Source organism: Eubalaena glacialis, chromosome 11 (genome assembly GCF_028564815.1).
Source record: "Eubalaena glacialis isolate mEubGla1 chromosome 11, mEubGla1.1.hap2.+ XY, whole genome shotgun sequence".
Classification (NCBI taxonomy): Eukaryota; Metazoa; Chordata; class Mammalia; order Artiodactyla; family Balaenidae; genus Eubalaena; species Eubalaena glacialis.
This window is the reverse complement of record NC_083726.1, coordinates 105,134,079-105,160,528: the sequence shown is the minus strand read 5'-3', so window position 1 is coordinate 105,160,528 and position 26,450 is coordinate 105,134,079. Positions and strand designations below refer to the sequence as shown.

Below are 26,450 nucleotides of genomic sequence, written 5' to 3'. Positions count from 1 at the left end.
CTCAGCCATAAAAAGAAACGAAATTGAGTTATTTGTAGCGAGGTGGATGGACCTAGAGTCTGTCATACAGAGTGAAGTAAGTCAAAAAGAGAAAAACAAATACCATATGCTAACACATATATATGGAATCTAAAAAAAAAAAAAAAAAAGGTTCTGATGAACCTAGGGGCAAGACAGGAATAAAGACACAGATGTAGAGAATGGACTTGAGGGCACCGGGAAGGGGAAGGGTAAGCTGGGATGAAGTGAGAGAGTGGCATTGACATATATACACTACCAAATGTAAAACAGCTAGTGGGAAGCAGCCACATAGCACAGGGAGATCAGCTCGGTGCTTTGTGACCACCTAGAGGGGTGGGATAGGGAGGGTGGGAGGGAGACGCAAGAGGGAGGGGATATGGGGATATATGTATATGTATAGCTGATTCACTTTGTTATACAGCAGAAACTAACACAACATTGTAAAGCAATTATACTCCAATAAAGATGTTAAAAAAAATAATAATAATTATAGGTTCCTCTAAGACATAATACACTTTCTTGTACTATGATGATTCCAATCACTTTTCTTGTAATAGGTAGTAGACCTATTTATTCTTTGATAAATGTTCTCTCTTTTAATATTATTTTCATAATCATATACATAGTTCACATGTGTTGGTTAGTTAACTTCATTTTGCTGAGTATCTCTAAAATGCATAATCATTTTCTATTCAACAGGAACTCTTGTTAGTATGGCTTTCTGATCTACATAGGGTGAGGACTGGGCTAAGATAAATCCTAAAAGGACATCCTCCCTGTGGGTAAAACCGTCATAACAGACTGTTACATGAATGACCCCTAAACTTAAGGATACAGAGTTTTAGTCATATTGTTTATCTCAGTAATCTTCAAAATAATCCATTGAGTTAGGTATTATTATGCCATTTTACAGATAGGTAGATTGAGACTTGCTGAAATTAAATACTGTATTTTATGAGGTCATGCAATGAGGTGGGGCAACCTGGGATTTGAATAAAGAGCTCTAATTCTGAAGTTACTTGTTCCCCATGCTCTGCTGCTTTTCCAACATGAAAATGTGGGAATGCAATTCTCCTTTACTCTTCTGATTCAGACATTATCAGCCCGGAACTGGCCAGCACCCTGGTCAGGCAACAGATCCAGCTCTGTTCTTTACTCTTCTTCGAATGATGCTTGCTACTTCAACAACAACGACAAAAGATTCCAATTCTCCTGAGAATAACTCTGGTGCCTTCTCTCCTTCATTCATAATCAGCCTAAACACTGCCCATTTTGTGAAGATGACTGAAGAGTAAACCATTTTCCCTAAATTTAACACCCCAAATTCGTTCTTGCTGGACTGTATGTTGTGTCTTTCATATTGGTCCTTAAAGTTACAAGGTCATTTCGACTTACAACCCTTCTTATTCTTCCACTTCCCTTCACTTTTAGCTCAGATTCAACCACTAATTCATTAAATCTTAAATTACAAAGGACAAGACCTGAGTAGAGTTGGCCTCTGTATCCACAGGTTCCACACTGTGGATTCAACGAACCGTGAATCAAAAATATTTAAACAAAATTCCAGAAAGTTCCAAAAAGTAAAACTTGAATTTGCCGCACTCCAGCAACTATTTATATAGCATCTATACTGTATTAGGTATTATAAGTAATCTAGCGATGATTTAAAGTACATGGGGAGGTACGTAGGTTATATGCAAATACGCCATTTTATACAAGGGACTTGAGCATCTGGGGATTTGGGGATCCATGGGGGTCCTGGAACCAATCCTGGGGCAGAGTGGGTAGTGGGTAGCGACGGAGGACTGTAATAACAGAAACAACCGATTCTGGCTCTGCTGACCTGGGGCTGAACCATCATTCAGCCTATTAGGTGAAGTGGTTACCTTGTACACGTCGTGGTGATCGAGAATGTGGTCAAAATTCTTATAGATGTCGTTGAGCATGTCCACCACTTCCATGGGGGTGCTATATTTGCAGATGGTGGTGAACCCCACAATGTCACTGAAGTAGATTGTAACTTCCTCGTATAGTTCAGGCTCCACGATGCCTTTCTCCTTCAGAGACTTGACCACCAGCCTAGATGAGGAAGCGAAAAACAAGGCCTTCAACGTCAGCAAATTTCTTCTTCTCCTACAGAAATCTTTGAGACAGTACTAATTGTCCACCAGGAATTCTAAAATTGGGGATTTCCAGTGAATTGTGTGGCTAGGAAGCAAAGATAGTTTGCATATACCAAATGTATGAATATACTACACACACACGTAACACATGTATTTGACCTCAGATGAATAGGAGGCTCAGTATTAATTTAATACTTGATTATAACACTAATACACATGTACACATAACTGTAATACCTACACAATCCTAATACTTGCTCACTTTTTACCTCTCTATTGATAGCTTCTTCTAGATAGAGCTCTACATCCAGAAGCCGAGAAGGAGAGTGTGTCATTGATGAGCCTGACTCACGATAGCGATCAGATCTGACTTTCTCATCAGTAAATACTTTTACTTCCCTGGCATATTTAACATGGCCTTGTTTAATATCACTATGGAGGAATAATGTATTTAGAATGAATTTTGATACATTCTGAACCCGGATTTATTTGAAACATTTTGGACCAGAATTGGGTCCTTTAAAAAGCAACATCAATTACCATGTAAACAAGTTAAAATTCTGCTAAAACTGCACAAGTCAAATAGAAGCAACTTAGAATATCTCTGTTGAACAGATATAAAGAGCAGTATATTAGACTCAGAATTAAGAGAGAAGAACCACAAGAAGAGATGCCACACTTCCTTTATGTGCCAAGTTGCCTTTTCATTGAGTAAATGGGGTGGAGGGGTGCTGACATGAGGCTGCGTGTTCCCTGTCTGCCTTTGGGATCACTTGGTAAAGGACCAGAGTATGGACCGCCTGCAAGCTGGGAGGTACGACAGAGGTCATAAAACCCCTTACTTTTCCAGATGAGAACGCTGAGGCTTAAAAAGAAAGTATGGGGACTTCCCTGGTGGTCCAGTGGTTAGGACTCCACGCTTTCACTGTCCAGGGCCTGGGTTCAATCCCTGGTCAGGGAACTGAGATCCCACAAGCTGCGTGGTGCAGCCAAAAGAACCCAACCAAATAAAAAAGTATGACTTTCACAAGGTCCCAGAACCACTGAGGGCAGAGCCAGTGCTGGAACTCAGTAACTCCCACCCTTCAGCCTTTTAATTGTGTCACATTCCTCCACAACCCAGGCCTCGGATCCTCGGGGTGATGGGGAAGATTTGGAGGTGTGCTGGTTGTAGTAAAGGAAGAAGGTCTGGCACTTCCCTGCAAAACAGACAGCCAATCAACCACAAGCATTCCCAAAACTCATTTAGAGAACCTTCAGAGCATCAAGGGAGGTCCTTTCAATGGGTACGATGATGAAATTTGGGAACTTGAAAACCACCCCTTCCGTGCGGCTGGTTAGATTCGCAGGGGCACGTCTGGGGTGGTGGTTCTTTACGTGCCCAGTAGAAGGGTGCAGATTATTTGGAGGCTACATAGACTAATGATAAGATTGGATATTTCGCCATCTTTGCCCTTCATTTTACTGCTTATAGCTGAAAAGTCATATGAGCTTAGAAAATAGTATGTTACCTGAGAGAGAAACTAATGTTGGTGGATAAATGAAGGAAGGGCTATGACTTAACCTGGTGAACTTTGATAACAGGTTTTTGCTGACACAGTATACAGAGTAGGTGTCTTGGAAGTGCTTCCCATAGGTAGGTAGTTTTTTCCATAGGTAGAAAAACTTCTATTCTAACCTGTTTCAAAACCCCAAGGAGTACTGTGAAATAAGTGCCTAAGTAGTATCTGGCTCCTACCTGCAGTTTATTTACAATTTTGCTGTAAATATTTATTTTGGATTCTTCTAGGTATCATGCATGTATATTTTAGTTTTCTTTTGCAAATATAAAGAACTTGTATATAAATGATCAAAATGACTTGCCCTGTAGTCATTGTGTATTGCAGCCCTTGCTCTACAATCTTTGGTGATCCAATAGGAACATCTCCCATCTAGTGGTCAACGTGGCACACTGAACCAAGGGTAGGAAAAAATCCACGGTGCTGAGCCAGCTGTTTCAAATCGTGTGAGTGTCATTATGGGTTAAAACCATCAGTGATAAAAAGCTGGGAAGGCAGCTAAATCATCAGGATGTTGTTTTTGTCACAACTCAGCATGAAAGGCCAGGCAAGGACTGATGCATTATATAAAGAACATTCACAGAGCGCTAACAGAAACTGCCATCTCTAAAGTGAATAATAAGGGCTCCAGCCTATGCCCAGGGTACCAATGCCAGGCTGAGGGCACATGGGTTCTGCATTAGGCTTTCTTCAGGGCCAGATGGCTGAACAGGGCATGTGTGTAACTCCTACCTCCTCATTCAAGCTTGTAGGAGAGAAACTATTTCTTTATTTAGAAAACAACTCATATGAGCTCAAAATCACTCCTTTATTAATGTAGAGCTGATATGCTCAATGAGCATGGGTTCAAAATAAAATAATAATTAATGCAAGTAATATATAAAAGTCGTAACTACTATGCATAGTAATAACAACCATGGACGTTCCAGACACTGTGCTAAGTACCTTATATTGTGCACATTATTTTAGAGGATTCTTTGAGCCAGCCTATGATGGGAAACTGAGGCTTGCAGTGTTTAGGTAACTTGTCCAAGGCTGCAGATCACAAGTAGGTGGTGGAACCATGATTTGAAGTCAGGCCTAGCTGACCTCAGTTTCCGTGATCTCACCCAATGCGAGACTGCCTCGCTTATCCTTAATCTAAGAGGACAGTTTATCATTCATTAATGAGCAGAGAACATTACCTCTCACTTGTGACAGTTGTGGGTCCCTTGGTCCAACCTATTTCCCAGCTGTTCACATTTTAATTTCTTGCTTATCTTAACATTTCTTAGTTATTACCTGAGGGCCAACACTTATAAAACGTTAAACTGGGATTTCAACCTTAATTTCTTTCTCTTCTGTCATGGTTGTAATATTGTTTCACAAAATAGAGATCAGCCCGTAGATGCCTGTGTGATGAGACACCTGGGGAGAGTGGGACCATACCTTCTCTACTAAAGATGCTCCCACTTCTTGTAATTTGGCCTCTACTTTGAGGCAGACAGAAGAAAGCAACGAAACTAACACTTAGTGCCTGAAAATGCCTTAAAGCTCACAGATTCTGTAGGAAAACTTTAATTTCCATTTTTGGACTGGGGACAGACAGTGACTGGCCTAAGGTCCCAGACTTAGCAGAAGCGGCCAAGAGGTGCTGGAACCCAGGTCACTTTAACTCTACTGTCCATGCTCCTTCCATGGCACCACACAGCCACTGGAAAACAACCTCTTTCTTCTAGCTATTTAGACAGTGCAAACCAGGACAAGGCTTAGCAAGGTACATGAATTTTTAGAAAAATATATTTTCTCATATTTTATTGTGCAATATAAACTTGACTAAAATGCACTAAGTAACAACATGTTATATTTAAATCAGCACTAAATTAAAATGTTTGGTAGGAAATAGTATAATTTATTTTAATACACTCCAACTCAGTAGGAAGGTGAGCAGTTTATTTCTGAAGGTTTAGAGATTTTTAACTATAGCTTATTATTGAAACAAACAAATTTTTTGGTCTCTTTCTTCACCTTTGATTTTTAAAAATTCTTCTTCTTTAGTTCACAGTGTCATAGAAATGTAAAATAAGACTGATAGAAACCACTCTAAAACATATGGCTTTATATACATAAAAAATTCAATAATGTTGTCACAACCCCTAATACAGTATGATTCTTATTTATTTACTAGCATCCAGAATAAATACATGTTCTGTACATATTAAATTGTTCAAGTATATCTAGAGCAGTGCTTGTAAAAGCAGGGATATATGCATTTTTAAACACAACAATCTGTTGAAGAATATGCAAAAGGGACCAATCCTATATAAATACAGAGAAAACCAATGCTAGACAAATATGCTTTGGCTTTCAGCCTTAAGGGCTGAGCGTGTCTGTGGAGTCTGGGAAATCACGTCCGCGGGAGGACTTCCTTACCTTGGGAGCAACATAAAATTAAGTCTGTCAGCCCTGTCCCTCTCTGCCTTGTACAGCTGTGTCCTTTCTTCCACCAGATGTTCCAGGTTTCGGGAATACAGCTGTAGACGTCGGATCAAGGTATCCATATAAGTTTCATTTTTTTGGTCATGGAAAAGGCTGTAGGTAGTGATAGATGAAGAGGTCTCCATATTATTAAGAAAACATGAACATCCATTAAAACAATGGGCAAATATCATAAACAGGTAATTAAACAAAAAAAGAATAAAAATGACCAACAAATGCAGCAAAAATTTTTAACCTGAGGAAGGATCAAAGAAATAGAAATAATGTTTTAAAAAAAAGGAAAACAAATATTAGCACAATGGTAATCAATGTAGGTAAGACGGAAGAAAAATATACATTACAGCCTTTCTGGAGGGAAATCTGGTAAAATGTGTCATAAGCTTTAAGAATGCTTATGCCGATTAGCCCATCAACCCTACTTCTAAGAATTATCCGAAGGAAACAATCATGCATGTGCTGAAAGTTAACTGCAAAGAAAGCCACAGTATTCTTCACAAGCAAACATTTAAAAATAACCTAAATGTGTAATGAAAAGTGATTAAAATATGAAACGATGGAATATGAATGTATCATTAAACACAAATTAGAATCGTGATACACACAAAGATGCTACCTCTATATTATTAAGTGAAAAAAGCCAGTTTATAAAACAGCAAAAATTATCATCCCATTTTTAATTTTTGAAAACTGGTGGTCATCTATTGAAAACCAGGTGATGTTTGTACTTTCTTGTTTGCTTATTCAAATTTTCTAAAATTTTAATAAGGAGCAACTTGCAATAAAGGGGAATATAAGAAAAGGACCAAGAAAAGCAAAGCTGAGCCTTATATAGTATCTCCTCAGACAGAGTCAGGGTCCTAGAGCAAGAGCCCTAACTCTGGAGTATTTTGTTAGATCAAGACAACTTAGATGAGATGGCAGCTTTTCGTGACCCTGTGACACGCCTAGGTGCAGAGCCCAGTCGGGAGGCACACTGAGTCCCGCACAGCTGTTGTGAGGATTGGCGACAACGTTCATGACACAACCGAAGGGATGAATAGATCATACTGTTTCATTATCACAACAACAATTACAAGTTGCCATTTCTGTACTCAAAAAGATGGACTACATCATAATCCCCTTGGTGTGGGTCGGGATGTCTGTTAAAAATTCAGTACTTTTCTGAGTCCTACCACAGACCTATATGACTGGAAACTGCTAGGTTTGGGATTAAGAGAAATATTTAACAAGGTCCCTAGGAGATTCTTACCAGAAACCATTATGGAGTCTAGTTGGGTAGAAAGAGTGAGGGAGCAGGTGTAAGGGATGGATTATCTTATTTCATGATGAATTGATTCAATTAAAACAGTTTCCTCAACCTTGGCTGTGTATTTTAATCACTTGAGGAGCTTATTTAAACTCCTGATGCCAGCCTGCACCCAGATCAATTACACCAGACTCTCTAGGGTAGGACTCTGGCATCAGTAGTTTAAAAATCTCCCCAGGTGATTTCAGTGTGCAGCCAAGTTGAGAACCACCATATTAAAGGCTAAATATCAGGGGCCTAGTTTTATCTTCACGAGCTTACATTTCATCTGTCACACATACAATCTCATCTGCTCTTAGTAACAGGTCTGGGAAGGAATGAAAATAATAAATCATTTATTATTCCCTGCTCCTTTTCCACATATGACGGTTTAGATCAAACAGTCAATGGCCACACTTTCATTGTCTTCACTCTACCCCATCTCGGTCCTGGGCTTTATTTAGCTTTATCTGTGTCTTTGACTTGACGAGAACTACAGAAAGAGCTGGAAGGAACTGCAGAAATCATCTTGTTCATTCCAATTTTACTAGCAACAAAATTAATACCCGGTTCGGGTGTTTTGCCCAGTGTCCCACAACTAGCTATTATTAGATCCTAGCCTAGAAACTGGATCTCCTAACTCTTACCTCAGAGCTATTTTTCTCACCCTGCATTGTATCTAACTGAAAACATGGGAAATCTAAAATTCAGTCTTACTGGATAACTGTATGTTACTTTTTTTGATCCTGAATTATAATCCGATTCATGGCTCAAGTGCTTAAGGCCAAAGTTGCTGATCTTAAGATTTTAAAACTGTAAGAAACTTTTTGATCTTCAGAATTATCCAGGGTTGTGTGCAGATTTGTACTAGACTTCTAAATCCTAATTACCTGCAGAAGGGTCAGGGAACTATATTTTTAACAGATCAGTCAGAATTTATTTTCTAATCAGGCAAGTTTTGCCCTTGAGTATAGTACTTAACGTTTCAAGTGATTATTCCCCCAAGAAAATGGTCTGTTCGCCTCCATACCATTTTAATTTTTTTGAGACAGGTATTGTAGTCTGTGATTTTTCATTAGAAAAGACATTCTCATACTTAGCTGCCACTGAATGTCAGCTCTTATTAGAAAAATCTGAAATTAGAGGAGAAAAGTAAAAATTTCAGCCATACCCAAATATCTTGGCCAGTGTATTCTCAATTTTCTTGAAGTCTGGCCTCTTTTCTGGATCTTCCTCCCAGCAGGTTTTGACAAGTAGATAGACCTGGAAGAAAGAAGAGGTGGAAGTGAAGTAAGTCGGAAGAAGAAAAACAAATACCATATGATATCACTTATAGGTAGAATCTAAAATACGGCACAGATGAACCCATCTACAAAACAGAAACAGACTCACAGACATAGAGATCAGACTTGTGGTCGCCAAGGGGCGGGCAGGGAGGGAGTGGGAGGGACTGGGAGTGTGGGGTTAGCAGATGCAAACAATTACATTTAGAATGGATAAACTACAAGGTCCTACTGTACAGCACAGGGAACTTTATTCAGTATCCTGTGATAAACCATAATGGAAAAGAATATTAAAAAAAGAATATATATGTGTATAAGTGAGTCACTTTGCTGTACAGCAGAGATCGGTACAACATTGTAAATCAACTATACTTCAATATAAATAAATAAATGAATGAATGAATGAATGAATGAATGAAGAGGTGGATTAGCTTAGAGGGCGGTATCCTATCCTATTCTGTTCTGGGTTGGGAGTAACTGAAGCAGAGACTATTTTTAAAACATCTCAACTCTGACAACGAGGATGAAACGGCCCAGCTCCCTGTGGTGTATCTCACTCACTGCCGCCTGCACTACCTTGCCTCACCCTTCCCTTTGATCCTAAACTAAGGAAAACGGCGATACTGATTTGGACCAGGTGGGGTTGATGGGAGAGACAAAATGCTTTACGGACGGACGTTTGCAGGCTTTGTGCAGGGGATGGCAATAAACAGCTGGGCTCTGTGAGTACGAGGCAAGTGACTCTAAATGAGTGAGGCTCTATGACGTTAGTTTTCAACCATGCCTGACCGTGGAATCGTCTGGGGAGCGTTCACAAAACTTCCTATGATTTCCGGAGATTCTGAATTAACTGGTTTGTGAAGGGGCCTTGTTAGGGTTCTCAGATATAGCAAATAGAAATACAGGACACCCAGTTAAACTTGAATTTCAGATAAACAACGAATAGTTTCTTTAGCCTAAGTATGTCCCAGATGTTGCATGGCCAAAGGACACTCATCTGTACATTTTTAAGTTCCCCAGGCGATGCAACGCGCAGCTGCGGTGAAGACAAGCGAGGAAGGGGAGGTGCGGAGGGAGAGGGAGACGCGAGGAAGCCTGTGGAACCGTCTCTCGTTCGATACCACTTGTTTGCAGCTTTTGTGGGATCAAAAAGCATGGTGAAAACCATTTGTTTTAAATAATAAAGTTTGTTCTTCACTCTGACCCCAAACAGGATCACAAATGGTACTAGATACAGTCCCTGCCTGCGTCCTTTTGCCTTAACGAGAGTCCCTGGGTAGGGACAGGACCACGGTATGGAACCGTGGTTGCCTGTATTCACCACTAGGTGATGCTCCTGCCTGGGAAAACGATCTGCTGGCCGATGCCTCAGCAAAGAAGGGACAGAAGCACTGACAAATGGGCTGATACGGCACCGCCCGTGAAACAGCAGATGTTCTTCAGGCATTGCCAAGTCTTGGAGTTTTGGGCCTGTATTCTGTTGGAACCAGCTACTAGATAATGCAATCGAATTCCTCATATCCAATTCCAGAACCATCCAGCCACACGAGTGAACTGATGAGGAGGATGCTTTGGTGAAAGAGGTTGTAAACAACATGTGGATATACTCAGGCTAGAAAGGAGGGTTTGAGAAGAGAGATGCTGATGTGTGGGGAGGGATCCCAGGATCCAGAAAAGCAGGAGGAAAGGAAGGCATGAGGAGAAGCAAGGATAGAAGCAGATGTAGCTCAGAACCCTGGGGTATAACCTGCCTTTAATGCTGAAAAAGAGAGAGAGAAGTAAAAATGGCCCATTCATGCCCAGCAGAGTCTGGCCATAACCGCATCTGGCAGGTTGCCTGCAAATTAAAGCAAAATATTTTTATCTTTATCCTGCAAGGAACTAAAGTTTAAAAAAAAATTTTAACAACCATAAATATTTTTTAAACATTTACTTACCATCTTTTGGATTATAAAAGTGCAGATAAAATTCTAAAAAAAAAAATTAGAATTTTTTTTCCCACAGGCCTTAAAGGCCTTTGTGAGGGATTACAAAAAAATTAAGCAGATACAGAGAAAATCTCCATTTTCTTCAGAGGAAGGATAGAAAGAGTGAAAGTACATTTCCCTATTGTTTCTAGATGTTGGCATATTTATTTTTTAATCAGGAGGTAGTAGTTATAAGCTTAATATGGTTATCACATGGAATCTTGCTCTTTTAGCTCCTAAAAATCGAGAATGTAATGTGTACTTGAGTTCCTTCCTGAGTTGGGAGTATGGTAGGCCGATAGCGGCTCCCAAGGGTGTGTCCCAACCCCTGGAACCAGTTACCTTATTTGGAAAAAGGGTCTTTGCAGATGTGATTAAGTTAAGGGTCTTGCGATGGGGAGATAATCTGGATTATCTTGATGGGCCTGATTGTAATCACATGTATCCTTATATAGGAGGGAAGTAGAGGGAGGTTAGACAGACAAAAGAGGAGAATGTGGCCTGGAAGCAGAGATTAAAGCATTGTAGCCACAAGCCAAGGAATGTCAATAGCCACCAGAAGCTCCTGGAAGGAGCAAGGAATGGATTCTCCCCTAGAACCTCTGGAAGAAGCATGACCTTCTGACAACTCATTTCACACTTCTGGCCTCCAGAACTGTAAGTGTATACATTTCTGTTGTGTTAATCCACCAAGTTTGTGGTCCTCCCGCCGCGGCCCAGAAAAACTCCATGCAGGGAGATATACTCACTTCCAGCTCTTTTTCCTCTGCTGTTTCCAGGAACAGATCAGGGCGGAAGGGTTTCGTTCCGTCGGAATTCTCCACTCTGAAAATCTTCTCTGGTGGGGTAGGAAGAATTCAAATTACAAGAAAGAATGCAGCGCGAAGGAATTTTAGCAGCAGCCGCCAGACTCTGAATTGGTTCACCGACCCTGGGTGGGTACCCAGTGGGAGCGTGGCAGAGCCTAGGCCAGCACTTGACAGACAGATGTGAATGAATGGATGATCCACCAGGCGAAGGGGTCTCATGCCCCCTTACACCCAGGAGATTACCTTAAGTTAAGGCTACTAACCCTTTAAAACTTAACTCAGAGACCACTGTCTTAGGGAGGTTTCCTCTGACCAAGACGCTAGCCTGTCCTCCCTATATCCCTTAGCCACCTCCATCCCCCAGACAGGTAGGAGCTGGCACATAATAAATGCTCAGTAAAGCGAGGACTGGATGAACAGAAGGAGACATTTCCCCCTTGAGAGGACATGTGACAAAACTATAGATCTGCTCTTAGTAAGAACTAAAATATGTGTTGTCCCGCTAGAGTGATCTAGTTCAGGTGTGAAGCAGACACACATCTCTTATTGGAATCAGAAGGAAAGCAAGAAATTGTAAGGCGAGATTCTCTAACTCACAAAAATGCTGACGGTAGTGGCAGCTGGCAGTGGTATATTGTCCTATGCTTTTCAGAGCCCTCTAACATTCATACTGTCACTGAATCCCTCCAACTACCCCGTGGAGCGTGGAGGGTGGATGTGACATTGCTTTTACAGATGAGGGACTGAGATGTGGTCACAGAAACCTCGGGGTCTCAGTCAGCCTAGAATTCCTGCTGGGTCCCAGAGAAGGCCCCCGAAGGGTCAGACTCTCACCCTTCTGGTCCCGACAGCTGAACGTGTAGAAGGTTTCTCTCCGCAGGATGATCTCCTGGGCGATGATCCCATAGCTGTACACGTCTCCTTTCTGCGAGATGTTGGCTTGGCGAAGGTGCTCCGGGGCAGTCCACAGGTCTGTGCGTTCAGCATTGAGATCGCGAGGTTGAGAGGGGTGAGCAGCCCAGAGATCCCCAACTTGCTTTTATTTTTAAGTCCCTCTACCATGCTGATGCTGGTGATGGGGCAGAACACACACTTGCCTCCCAAGCTGACTAGGTAATGCCAGGATTTGGGTGAGGAAATATGGCAATGCCTTCCCTAAAGCTGCTTGGATCATAGGCCTGAAAACCCTCAAGGTCTACCTAGACTAGCACCTGGGGTACAGGAAGCGCTCAGTAAATATTTGTGGGGTGAATGCAGTAGAATGTAAGAGGCTGAGGATTTAATAGCTTACGGAACATATGGCATAAACCTATGAAAGCCTCTATAAATATTTTAAAACTATATATTTATATATTTTATGTAATATAGAACATTACAAATACATATATTTATAATGTTTCCTAAAAGAAAATAAAGACAGAACATTTGAACAAAGAGACCACCACTGATATTTTCTGGGTGTGACATACTGGCAGCCATGAAGTCAGCTATTATCCACAGATGTGTTTTCTCTGGAGGTCGCGGTATTATTTAGAAATAGAATGCATACACTTTACTCACATTTTACTAGTGTGCCTGCTATTCCTAGTGCTTTCCATCAAGTCTACTTCACACGAGCGAAGCACTCCTGTGTCCTGTGTTTGGCTCCTATAGACACCTGGGTTTTGGACCCCTATCACATATCTTATGTATAATAATGAGGGCATACAATTAATTATCCTCCAACATCCCTTGGAAGTTTTCCAGGATCACCTAGCTCCTTGCAGACTTTTTGAGATTTCTATCTTCAGCATTTTCAATTAAGTAAGCCTACAGATTCATGTGTTTTCAGTATGGTGAGATGCTTATGATGAAGCACACTTTCCTCATTTAGTTTTCCATCCAACTGTTCACTGCCTTTTTGAATTTATGTCTTGTGAATTCATGTGGCTTGTGATTCATGAACAACTGATCCTAATGGTTAAACTTGTGGGAAGGGAAATAAATCTACTTATGCTAAAATTTCTGATAACCGACCCCATAGACGGGTAGGTATAACTGGATGATGTTCAGAAGGATAGGATTTGGCCTGCAATTCATCTGATGCTGTGTCATGGTGAGTCATTTCATGAAGGTGAGTCATTTCATGAAGGAGATTTGCTCACTCCATGATGAGCACTGCTTGGCACACAGTAGGTCCTCAACAAGCACTTACTAGATTGAGTCCAATGTCCTAGCATCCTTGACATGACTGAAGAAGTTGGGGGCAGAACTGTAATTTTTCATCTATTAAGGGAAAACTAGAGGATTGCAAAGTAGGATTAGAGGTAGAATTTAGTTTTTGGATCCAGGTAGTATTTTGAGGCATATATGAGTCCTAGCCTTCTGAGGCTGTTTAACCCTGAATTCTAGTAAAGAACAGGTGAATGTTCAACATGAAAAGCCCTTTATACTTTACAAATCACTTTTTTGTGTGTTACTTTTTTGATCCTCATCACAATCCTGAAAGGGATAAGTATGAATATATTTTACTGATAAGACTTTTTTCTTATCATCATCATTTCTTATCATTATCACAGATAAATGAATGAAGTCTAGAATTGGGAAATGGGTCTTCAGCCTTGTACTCTATCTTCTTGGGCAAATCTCTTAACCTCTCTGAGCTTCAATTCTGTCTTCTACAAATGAAGAGGGTTCGATCAGACGATTTCTAAGATCTCTTACTGCTCTAACTTCTGTATTTTTTCACGCAGTCCTGCTTCCATAAGCCAATAACTTCTTCATGATTTCTCCCTGATATCAAGGGACACACAGATGAAGGAAATCCACAGAGGAGATTTGTTCAACTCGACAAGCATTCACTGAACACTGAGAAGGGGGTAGTGCTGGAGAATGACCCAGCTGATACCTCTTACAACTCCAAGTGTTTATTTTCTGACCAGTATCACCATTTCCTGAGCACCTTACATGGACTTGTGAGAAAAAAAAATTTTTTAAGTGGGAAACGAGTAAAAATTTCATTCATGACAGACCTTTTCTTGGAGGTAAAATGGAATTGCAGCCAAAATCAGTGATCTTCACCACCATTCTACTATCCACCACGCAGTTGGTGGATTTCAGACGACCGTGGACCTCTGTCTTACTGGAGTGCAGATATGACATCCCCTGTAGTTTTTCAGATAACAGGAAAACAAAGAGATATGACACTTTTCAGCAGCTCCATTATTTTAAGGAAAGAAATGACATTTTGAAATTATTTTGGCATGCAAATAGAATCACCATCAAACTTTAAATTTAATTCCATTAAGTTTAACTTTCAAAATGTTGTTAAAGCCCCAATATTTGCCTAAGCACTGCATCTAGTTTTGAAGTCTATCTAGGTGACACAGTAAAAGGCAATTGTCTAAAGACTCTGTTTAGTAGTTGTATATAATATGAAGCAAAGATTGATCCTATTTTTTTAAAGCGTTTCTGCTTACCACTTATTCTGTATGTGACCTTGGATATGTCTCTAGTCCTATGCTACCTCAATTAAAAAATATGAATAAGGCCTTGCCTTCCTGAAGGGAGGGGTGAGGCTAGATTATTTCCTAAAGTCTAAACGGTTTCATTCTATCTTGAAATAGAATGTTTCATTCTGTTTTGAAAGAGGAAGCCCTTTTTGGGCTGATGTGCCTCCCCCTGGTGGCCAGAGGTGGTATTGCAGAAACTGGTGTTCGGCCTTGATCCCAGGGATGAAATGTACCAAATAAGGTATTGTGTCACATTTTTTCCAACTGATTCTGATCCTATGTGACTTTCAAGTGATTTAAGGCTGTATCACATAGCTTACTCTCGGGACTCGCTTTTCTTCATTCTTGAATGGGGCCCTAGTTACTGGTATCCACTTCCTTTTCATAGCACATCTGGGAAATATACATGTCCAGATTTATTATTGCCTCATGCAAGACGAATGCCTGCCCTTAATATTTTCTCTTATGAAGATGAGGATTCAGTCATCTTCTCTGAGACCTTATGTGATTTTTTTACTTCCAGCAAATCTGTGAAAATGTGCGCCCCAAGCCCAGTGTAGAAAGAATTTAATAATAAAAATAATAATGGCCAACATATATTGAACACCTGCTTGTCAGGTCTTATTCGGAGCACATGCACTGTTTCATAAAATCCTCACAACAACCCTATGACATAGGTACTATTTTTATTATCATTTTACAGATGAAGAGACCAATGCAATAGCTTGCTAGATCTGTTTTCCCAGATTTAACTTTCATAAACGTCTTTTGTGTTTGTGGGTCTCTTACCTTAGCAATGTCATACAAGACAGAGATCTTAAACTCCCAATCCATGAATGTACCATCAGGATAGGAAATTGTGTCATTTAAAACTTCCTGAGCAGGAGAAAAAGAAGAAGATGAGTTGGCTGAAGGAGGCTATTGTGGAAAGACTCTTACAGGCAAATAACGACTTTCTGATCATGAGGCCTTGGGCTCAGGAACAAGTTGGAACTTCATTGTCCTGGTTTTCCTGAACATGTGTTTCTTTTCTCTCTGATTTAAGAAACATTAGGTGGTTCTTATCCCAAGGAGATGAGCAGGAGATGACCATAGATCCAATATACCGGTTCTTCCACCAGGAGTAAAGGAATGAGCAGGCACCTGCCAGGAGAGTGGGCTGGTGGGCTAAGCCGCAGGCTCTGTCTCATCAAAATTACCCTAGTGTTTTTCAACAAGGAATTGCTATTAGGAAATTCTTTCATTAGGCTATTTTCACTTACATGATCAATTGTATCCATTGGCTTAATACCTCTAAGTGTTTCTTCCATTTACTAAGTCCTCTGTCGTTAAGACAGAGCGCTTGGACTTTCACAGGAACTGTAGGACCTAGAATTTTGAACTCACAGTATTAACGTGATGATGGTTCTATCAAGATACAGGGTTTTAACTAAGCTGAAAACTATTCTTCACAGTAAAACTCTAAACAGCACCCTAACTGAGAACCTAACAATAGTTTCTTGTTTGGGGAAAAAGCCCAGTTTTAACTCAGGTACTGTACCAATAGTTTCCAACAGAGGGTCCAAAGCCGTCAGTCATTTCAGATAAGGGGCTGTGGGTAGCAGGCCAAGTTAAGGGAGAGGAGTTCTGAGCAGACAGACCCTAAGTAACTCTTTCTTTGAGCACTGACATTTTTTACGTTTTTATTTGTTTACTATCTCTTCTCCTTATAAAAATGTCAACTCTGTGATAATCTTCATTTACTGGTGTATCTGCAACATCTTAGTGTCTGGCACAGAATAGATGTTCGATAAATGTTTATTGCATGAATGAATCAACTGTTCCTAAACAAGGTTAGCCAAGGTTAGCCTTTTATATGCTGTATATTTTTTAAAATTAATTAATTAATTTATTTTTGGGCTGCGTTGGGTCTTCGTTGCCGCACGCGGGCTCTCTCTAGTTGCGGCGAACGGGGGCCACTCTTCATCGTGGTGCGCGGGTTTCTCATTGCGGTGGCTTCTCTTGTTGCGGTGCGTGGGCTCTGGGCAAGCGGGCTTCGGTAGCTGTGGTGGGCGGGCTCAGTAGTTGTGGCTCATGGGCTCTAGAGCGCAGGCTCAGTAGTTGTGGCGCACGGGCTTAGTTGCTCCGCGGCGTGTGGGATCTTCCCGGACCAGGGCTCGAACCCGTGTCCCCTGCATTGGCAGGCGGATTCTTAACCACTGTGCCACCAGGGAAGTCCCGGTTGGTGTATATTTATAAGATGGGAAGTATATTGTTTTTACTCTGTCTAGGGAGAGACTTTCTCATTTGTTTCCCCACAAAAGTAGTTTCTGATGGGATCTGCCATGGGTTGAAGCCTAAAAGGATTACATCAGGGAGGGGAATGTAGTTTGCAAAGGCACAGCCTTTGCTTTGAGGTTCATGATACAAAGGAGTGGATAAGTTTCCTGTAGAAGCTTCTGTGTGGTCTGCTCCCAGCATGAGTCAGCAATGCCAGACGGGGGGGGGGGGGGGGTGCCAGGACCACTCAGGTAATTGAAGTTTCCCACCATAGGGTAGAGAGCCAAAAACACTACGCATATGATATCTAAATGTTGGCTGGGCATTCTAGGGATTAAAAGACCGTGTGATACCCTTTGACCAGGCTCTGTTAATTGCTAATTTCTGTTGCACTGAAATCAAATGAATCAGATATGGTCTAGCCTTTGTATGGAAAACATTGAATTTGAAAGACCTGAAATTGTTATTATTAGGAATGTGTTTATTTTATTATATCAGCAGCAATTTAAACGATCACTTTTAGCATCAGTTAAAATGATCATATGGTCTTTCTCCAAAGACCTTTTGATATGATGCATTACAGTAATATTTTTTCCATTCGTAGAATTAACTGTATCTAGTTGTATTACACTTTTCATATACAACTGGCTTAGTTACCAGTATTTTATTAATAATTTTTCCATTTACATTCATAAATGTAATTAGTCTTTAATCACATTTAAGTATCAACTTTATGCTAGCCTTGTTGAATGTTAACTGAATTTAGAAGACGTTCATGTTTTTGTTTAACTTTAGAACAGTATTTACATAGATGATAAGAATTATTCACTGAAGTTTAGAAAAATTAAGCTGAATCTGGTTTTCTTTGTAATGGGAGTGTTAATTTCTTCTATTGTTACTGACCTCCTTAAGTTTTTACTTTTTGAGTCAAGTTTTCGTGATTATATTGTTTCTGAAGTTTTTCCTTCTTTTTTTTAGATTTTTTTAACTTAATAGTCATGACATTCTTTCATAATTGAAAGCATCTTTTTCATAGCTTTATTTTTTTTATTTTTCACTTTTGTGTATTTTTATGTTTGTTTTAGAGATTTAATTAGAAGTATGAGAAGCTTGTATGTTTTGTAGTTTTTTTTTTTAAATAAACAACTCATGAATGCACTTTAAAAATTTACCAGTTTTATAGTAATTGAATTGTGAAGGTTTCCTTTCCTTAGGCCATAGTTATTCTTCTAAATTTTGCATTGAATACTTAGATTATTTTTTTAAGAGAGAATAGCATTTAGGGATATAATTTTTTTCTTTGAAGATAGATTTGAGTTTATGCCATACATACATTTTTAAAGCTACGTTCTTTTTTTTTTTTTCTTTTTTGGCCACGCTGCGTGCAGCATGCAGGATCTTAGTTCAGGATCCAACTCGTGCCGCCTGCAGTGGAATTGCGGAGTCCTAACCCCTGGATTGTCAGGGAATTCCCTCTTGTGTTTGTCTGTTGTTTTTTTTTTTTTAATTGAAGCTTATTGAACAAAAATATTTAAGTTATTAGTTCAGCATTTTTTATTATCTTAAAATTTTATTGAATTATGAATGTTTGGACCTCTTTGAAGCTGCTGCTGCCCCCAATATTAGTATTCTGGCTTTGTTGGGGAAAACACTGAGGTTTTTAAGAGATACGAGGTCGGAAAGGAGCCCATAGGTAGGGTGACCACAATTCCTGGTTTGCTTGGGGCCAGCTGCAGTTTATGTCTGCTGTTACAACATAATTATTTTGGTACCCCCTTTCATTCTCAAAGGATCCTGAGAATGAAATTATACGGTCACCCTACCCAAAGGTATTTAAAAGGCTGAAAGCTCTTGTAACATATGCCTAGAAAGTACTCAAGGTGCGGAGCAAATATTTCGATGCTCTTTGAAGCAACTGTCCTGGTTTCCTTCCTGCTCCTCCCCTTTTCCTCGACACCTGACTTTGTTTTTTGTATGAATGCTTCTGTGTATGCCTGCCCTTCTGAACTAGCCAATGATTTGATATTCTTAGCTCGATAGTTGGTTCTTCCCAAGAACTTGCCTCAGTCCTGTCTTTCTTTTTCTGCTTTGGACTTGTTCAACGAGAATTCCTGACCCCATCTGGCAACTCCTGGGTCATCCTCAATCCTTCCCAAGGGAGACAATGGTAGGATTTAGACAGCAGAACTAGGACTTAGGAACAAGCCTCCTTGCTATTGTAATGACCATCCAGGTTTCTTTTAATACAAAAGCAAGTATGCAAGTAAAATAAAATGAATCAAGAGGCAATCACATTCCACATCTGTTCTTTGTTTTTTCAAGTCTACACTCCTGAATATTTTTTAGCTAGTTTTCTTATAAAGATATAATATGGATGATTGACAAAATCTGAGTGATCTAGTTTGACAAGCATATGGGCCCATACACTTTTCCTGATAACTCTCTGATATTATTTCACTGAGTGAGCCTTTAAAATTGCTACTAAATATTTGTTTTTGCATATGGTTGGCTAGTTAGGGAATTGGAAACGATCCTGGTTCCTTACCCGCAGGGATCCTCTCTCGCAGTACTCAATCACCCCAAAGATCATGGAATCAAGCTTCACCGTGCCGTAGAACTTGGTTAGGTTGTAATAGTCAATCTGAAGCAACTGAGATATAACATGTTTATTTACAAAGCAAGTCAGCCAGAAAGCAGCGCCTGAGTAAAAACTAACATGTTAATAAAACATGCCGTGTCTCAGATCTCTGGGAAGATGTATTGCTCTTGATACAATGAAGTGTCAGTTCATTTCCTACTGCACTTGGCATTACATCTTACCCCACAGCCTTTTTTTTGTCAGCAAGGGGACTTGAATACAAACCTTTGACTACTCTCAAATCACATCAGGACCACTTTCTAGGACATGCCAGCATGTTTTACACCATCAAACATCACTCTTCAACATATTTTGGTAGAATTTTCAGCGAGTATGGTCACCCATTTCTTGGTCTGAGGGCTTCTCTGTCAGCATCCCCAGTAACATCTTGCTCCAGCAGGGACCTCAATGCTTGGGGAAAATGGAGTGAAGCTATTTCTCACTTAAAGGTTTTAAGTAAGGGACGCATACCTTGTTCAAGTCTATCTTCTGTTTCTCGGTGAAATTGCCATCGTTGTGCTTGAGATCCTTTAGAATCACTTGCTGCAAAGATCCATTGAATTAAGGAGATAATGTAGCATGACCACTCATATGCATGTTATAATAATTTGCTCACGTGTCTATCTTTCCACAATACCGTAAGCTCTAGAGAGCGGTAACACTTTAATTGCTGTTTATATCCTTGGTGCCTAGTGCCTGGGATATGGTAGGCTCAGATGGGAATGTTTCTTAAAAATGACTAAATGAAAAGGAAGGAAGGAAGGGAGGGAGGGAGGGAAGGAGGGAGGGAAAGAAGATACAAAACCACCCTATGGGATTGTCGTATTCCCACTGCAATGAGCTGAAATATATACAGGGTTGCCTAGACTACTCTGAATCTCTTTAATTTTTCCTTTTCCTTCCTTCACTCTCCCCCTCTTAAAAATTCTATTTTTCCTTCAATATACTCATGACTTGTGAGTGTTGTAACCCTTGAAGCAGAGCCCTGCCCATCCCTGTGAAAGGCTCCAAGAACAGCCCCTGGGGTCAGCCCGGGCACCCTGGCCATCGCACTGCCGACATCAGAGCTGGGGCGACGATGAGCCAGAAGACCCAGCACATACCCCTGATTGAGAGTTCAGAAAAGCAGAGGAGACTAGAGTCACCTTTTTGTCGTATTTGCACTGTCGTAGTCTCTGGATTGTATCTCGTCTCTTGTCATCATCGATCTGGCACAAGAAAAGGCCAATTATTCCAGAAGCTCCATACCTTGTCTCCCCCGCCCCCCCACCTGCCAGTCAAGGCTGAGAGGCCCTGCGGGTGGCCTGTTTCTGTTGTAGTTTGCTCACAGCACTCTGGGCAGGCTCAGAACAACTGTCAGAATTGACTCGTGTTCCCCATCATTCTCACCTTCCCCCTCCAACGGTATCTTCCTTCCAAGTATCTGCCAGCTTAACCCTGGGTTTTCCTCCCTTCCTCCTGTGGCTTATTTCAGCCAGCGATTTCCTTTGCTTCCTTCTCTCTCAGCTCCCCCATCTATTGGGAACCATCCCCTGTAGCTCCAGACAGATGCTCTTAGGGGAGCACGTTGTGCGTCTGAGTTGCGAACTCATGCCTAAATGCCCAAGTAGCAACACATGTGGGGACACTGTGCTGGGGCTTCGGGGGCAGCCGCATCAGCTCTGGGTTCAGCCTGGAGTTGCCAGATCATCTGATTTGTCAAAAGAAGCTCGTAATATGGATTTTCTATGCCATTCCCAGATGTTTGTATTTGGTAATTAATTTTTTAAAAAGTTAAATATGGAACGAAACACACACACACACACACACACACACACACACACCTGCAGGCTAGTATGGCTCTTGGTCTGCCAGTCTAAAGGCAGAAAAAAGACTGAGAACTATTGCATCTTTCCACTTGATTCTCATAAAAACCTGTGTATTATATTTGTTAAAACTTACCTCATAGGGACATTTTGAAAATGTGAGTGTCATAAGTTATAACCAGTTCCAAGCATGATGGCCAGCACAATGCAGATTAATAAATGTCACTTGTCTCCCCTTCTCCTGTTTCTCATTTTATACATGAGGTACAAAAGGGTTACAGGATACCACATGTGGCCTAAGAACATATGGAACCCAAGCATGACTTCTTGTCTAGTATTCTTTTCACCCTCTCAGGCCTCGATACGTCATTTAAACCATTTGAACCTCAGTCCCTTCCTTATCTGGGCAATCCTAACTCACAGGGATACCTGAGAATCAACTGAGACAAACTTTGTGACATTTTCTTGCAAGCAAAGGTGTTTTATCCTCAGATGAGTCCTCTGCACCTTTACCATTTTTTTCTGTCTGTTGCTCTCCCCTGGGGCTTTGCTGACTTCTCTCCCTCTGGCTGCCTTGGTTTTCTGACCCTCTCTCTTCTAGCCCGGGATGCTTTCTTCATCATCTCGCTCCTTAGTCTTGCTTCCTTATCCAGAGCTCGAACCACCGCCTGTCTGGTTGTATGGCATTTTCCCCTCTTGCTGACTTTGCCTGACCTCCGTGGGCCTTCTCCCGGCCCTGCCGGACTCAGAGCAACGGAAGACCTCTCCTTACAGCCAATTCCCAGTCGCCTGCTTCCCAGCCGGGCTGTAACTCAGAGTAACAACGACTCCCCAGGCTCTGAATCACTTCTAACCTTCCTTCTTCTCGGTTACCGTCCCCAAGACCTATTCCTTAGCCTTTTCCTTAACTGATGAATTAACTCATAAAAATTCTGTCATGCCTGACAAGGGGTAGATGGGGTATACTCCTAGGAGTATTTATATTTTAAGAAAACGCGCAGAGACACAATGTTTTAGGCTTAACCCAAAAGAACAAAGTGCAATATTGGGGTTTTGAGGCGGTGGGGTGGCTTGTGAGGAGTGGAGCCGTGGCTGGACGTGGGCAGAGGTGAACCACGTGGGAGCCCATCCTCGTGTCACACCAGAGGCAGGGGAGCACTCACTCCTTCTACAGGTCTCCTCTCCCCTTCCCAGGGTACTGCCGGTAAGTCATTCAGGTCAATAAATTCTCTCTTTGAAAATCCAATAATCTGACGATTGTTTACATTTTACTGTGAATGACCACAAGGTCGATTTCATCCTGACACTTGCCTGAGACAGATTGGTCTTTTTTTTTTTTTTTAATTTTTAAAATATTTATTTATTTGGTTAGTTAGTTGGTTAACTATTTGGCCACACTGCACAGCATGCGGGATCTTAGTTCCCTAACCAAGGTTCGAACCCGTGCCCCTTGCAGTGGAAGCTTGGAGTCCTAACCACTGGACCACCGGGCAAGTCCCTGGTCTTTGCCAACAGCACCTTTATTTCTGTGGTTCAGAATGTAACAGGAGCATCACTTTCGAGCATGGAGCATTTCTGGAGGATGGGAAGACCCAGCCCTTGCACAGCCGTGAGGGGACCTGAGGCACGAGAGTGCAGCATGCACGACTTGGGGTGGAATGCCAGGAGCTGGCGGAGAGGCTCCAAGCACAAACCTGACCCATGAAGCAATTTTACTTTTGCTGACTCTAGGCAGGTAGGCACCCCAGGTCACACGATCATGTTGGCTTGGCCCTGCTCTGAGGGACCCTGCTCACTCCTTCACGTGGAGGTTCTGGGACTCCATCTCCTCTTAGTATGCTTTGGTGTAAAACCTCTGATAAGGCTATGGTGTATGGTGAATGTTAGGATCGTGGTCTTCACAGTTATACAGACTGGGTTCAAATTGTGGCCACGCTCCTGAAATTCTAGCCCTGTTGCCTCAAAGTGCTCGGGAACAATGAAATGGGTCAATGCATCTGGCACATAAGAAGTGCTCAGGAAATGTTAGCTGTTACCATTTGTAGCAATCTGACTCACTAGCTGTGTGTGATCCTGCCCTGCTTCTCAACCCTTTGCCCTTCAATTTCCTCATCAGCAAAATTAGGATGATAAAGTTCATCTCATGAGGCCCTTGTGGGGCGTAGATAAGACCACTTAGGTCCCGCATCACCCTCAGTGGATGGGAGGAGTTATCATGGGCTGCTGAGATTTCCTGGCTGAGGGAGAATGTGGGCAAATATCAGCAGAGACCTCTTTTGTCAGCAATGAGCAAGTAAGTCACACGTCCTTAGTATAAGCAGAGTAGTTCCCCAAGGTTTAGAGGAACTCAAATGCTCTACCCATTTCCGTATCCCTTCCATAACAAATTCTCGCTCTGTGCATTTGTCTTCTGGGTCAAATGCAAGGAATGAGTAACACACCATATCTCAGCCTCCACCGAAGTGTTCATTGGTTCAAATAGCTGACATTTAGTGCAATGAAGAGCCAAGGGAAAAATAGGAAGCTGAGAGTTAGAAAACATCTAAGTCTTGGATTCTGAAACAAATGATCCTGGCCTGGAACATTTCATACCATGTACCAAAGTCTTGTCAAATCCCTGGCAAGTTGCACCAGCCCTTGCATTCACCAGGTAAGGGACACCTTACCTTTAGGCTAACATGGTTGGTCTCATTGGACTCCAGGGGTAAGATATTTTCAGGAGGAATGTGGGACCACTTTTTCTGACGAAGTGCATATTCTCTCTTATATTTTCTGTGAAAGGAATAGAACCAGCCAATAGGTTTGTATTAGTATTCATGCCATTCGGTTTCTGAACACTAGGAGAAATCTAGAGCTATGATGCCCTCAGGTGGATACACGGTGAGTACAGCTGGCCCAATGGTGACTCCATGTTCTCCAAACTGGTGAGTGCAGGCCTTTTGTGGACCTGTCAGGATTTCTGATGGTCTTCTGTACTCTTTCTTTTTTTTCTTTTTCATTTCACTTTCTCAGATCCTTCACTAAGGCAACCCTTTATTATAATAAAAAATTTGAACTGATGTCACAGAAAGAGTGAGGCGAAAACAGAGGATACATCAGATTCCTAAATAAGCCAGTTCCTCTTCGGCATTTGTGCCTTTTAAAAAATGCATTAAGAAAATAGAAAAGCACAGAGAAAAATGTAACAACATGTAACCCAACATTCAAAATGTCAAGAATTTGTGATTGTTTCCCCCAGACAGTATAGACAAAGCAGCATTCTTGGGTTATAGGAATGCACACTCACAACTTTACAGACATTGCCAAACTGTTTCCCAAAGCGGTTGCACCAATTTGCCCTCCCACTGTGAAAATTCCCGTTTCCTCCGTATTCTTAACAACATTTGGTATTGTTTAACTTTTTTTAACCTTTAGGATGTATGTGAAATGGTGCTTGTTGCTTTGCATTTCATTTTCTTGATTATTAGAGAGATTAAATATCTTTTCAAATATTTTCTAGCTATTTTATAGAGTTGCCTGTTCATAATTTTGCCCATTTTTTCTATTGCATTGTCTTTGCCTTATTTATTTACATGAGTTCCTTATAAATTCTGCAAAACAAATCTTTCGTCCTTTGATGCGTTGCAAATGCCTTCTTCTGGTTTATTGCTTTATTGAGCTTTGTTGTATAAAAAGTTTTGATTTTATTATGGCCATGGTTATATTATTTTCTTCTTTGACTTTTCTTTTTTATCTTGACTGAGAAGTATTTTCCTACTTGAGACATAAAGTCATTTTCTATTAATTTCTTCTGAGTTTGCTTTCTCACATTTAGGTCTGTAATCCATTTACAATCCATATGGAATGAACTTTATCTTTGTGTATTGTTTCAGGTAGGGCTTTAATTTCATTTTTTTCACATTGAGAGCCTACTGTTCCAACAGTAGGCTGTTCCAACAGCCTACTGTTCCATTCATTTCCCAACTGACTCACAATGTTCCCATCATATGCCAAGTTCTCACGCCTGCTCGTGTCAGATTCTAGAATCTGTATTCTTTCCCATTGGCCTATTTGTCACTGAGTTTGTCTTTGCTTGTGCTCATTTGACAAACTCCTACTCACCTTCTCAAGGTCATAGATGATGACTTTCTGAATGTCCCCTAAGCAGAAATGATTATTCTCTTCCTATGCTTCCATTTAACTCTGACTATTCCTCTATTAGATACATATAAAATAGTATATTATTGGCCAAAGATTTTGGTCCTAAGACCTGGTGGCAAGTGGCGTGACTATTAGGGCCTTGAAGGCTCCCGGACTCTCATCTCTGCACTGCAGAAGACTTCTGGGACTCCACAGAGCCAACTGCCATTCATATTGAATTAGAGGATGCTATAAATCATTCACGACTTTTCTTGCATAGCTGTTGGAATGGAAAACTATAAGAATAACATCTGTCTTCCATATCTCCTCATGGACACAGTATTGCTCCGGCCATTAGGGAGCCCTATCTCTGCTTTCCCTGCTTAGAGAAAATGGAAAATGCCTGTTTCCACCTGTTACTGTTTCTTACTTTGTGATTCATCCTATCTTAAGCTGATGCCCATTTGGACTTGGTGTCTGAGGGACAATAGCCACATCTGTGGCCCTGCTATTGGCTGCCTTTACTCTTCTCAAATTTTGGTCTCCTCTTACCTTCAACTAAATGGTCACCACACACTGTAAATCATCTCTTATATTTCTTGGTAATACAGAG

The 26,450-nt window shown here is 41.1% G+C and overlaps 1 protein-coding gene across 1 annotated transcript in view; it reads right to left on the bottom strand.

Moving 5' to 3' along the window:
• The window catches only part of GUCY2C (guanylate cyclase 2C), an 80,397-nt gene that overhangs the window by 10,515 nt on the left and 43,432 nt on the right, over positions 1-26,450 (bottom strand). Inside the window, exons 12-22 of the mRNA XM_061206503.1 lie at positions 24,385-24,490; positions 21,059-21,121; positions 20,385-20,456; positions 19,821-19,925; positions 15,806-15,892; positions 14,537-14,669; positions 12,360-12,497; positions 11,466-11,554; positions 8,638-8,729; positions 6,116-6,274; positions 1,908-2,100 (exon numbers count right to left, since the gene is read on the bottom strand). Of these exons, the coding sequence (XP_061062486.1) occupies positions 1,908-2,100; positions 6,116-6,274; positions 8,638-8,729; positions 11,466-11,554; positions 12,360-12,497; positions 14,537-14,669; positions 15,806-15,892; positions 19,821-19,925; positions 20,385-20,456; positions 21,059-21,121; positions 24,385-24,490 (1,237 nt within the window). The remainder of the gene's footprint in view (positions 1-1,907; positions 2,101-6,115; positions 6,275-8,637; positions 8,730-11,465; positions 11,555-12,359; positions 12,498-14,536; positions 14,670-15,805; positions 15,893-19,820; positions 19,926-20,384; positions 20,457-21,058; positions 21,122-24,384; positions 24,491-26,450) is intronic.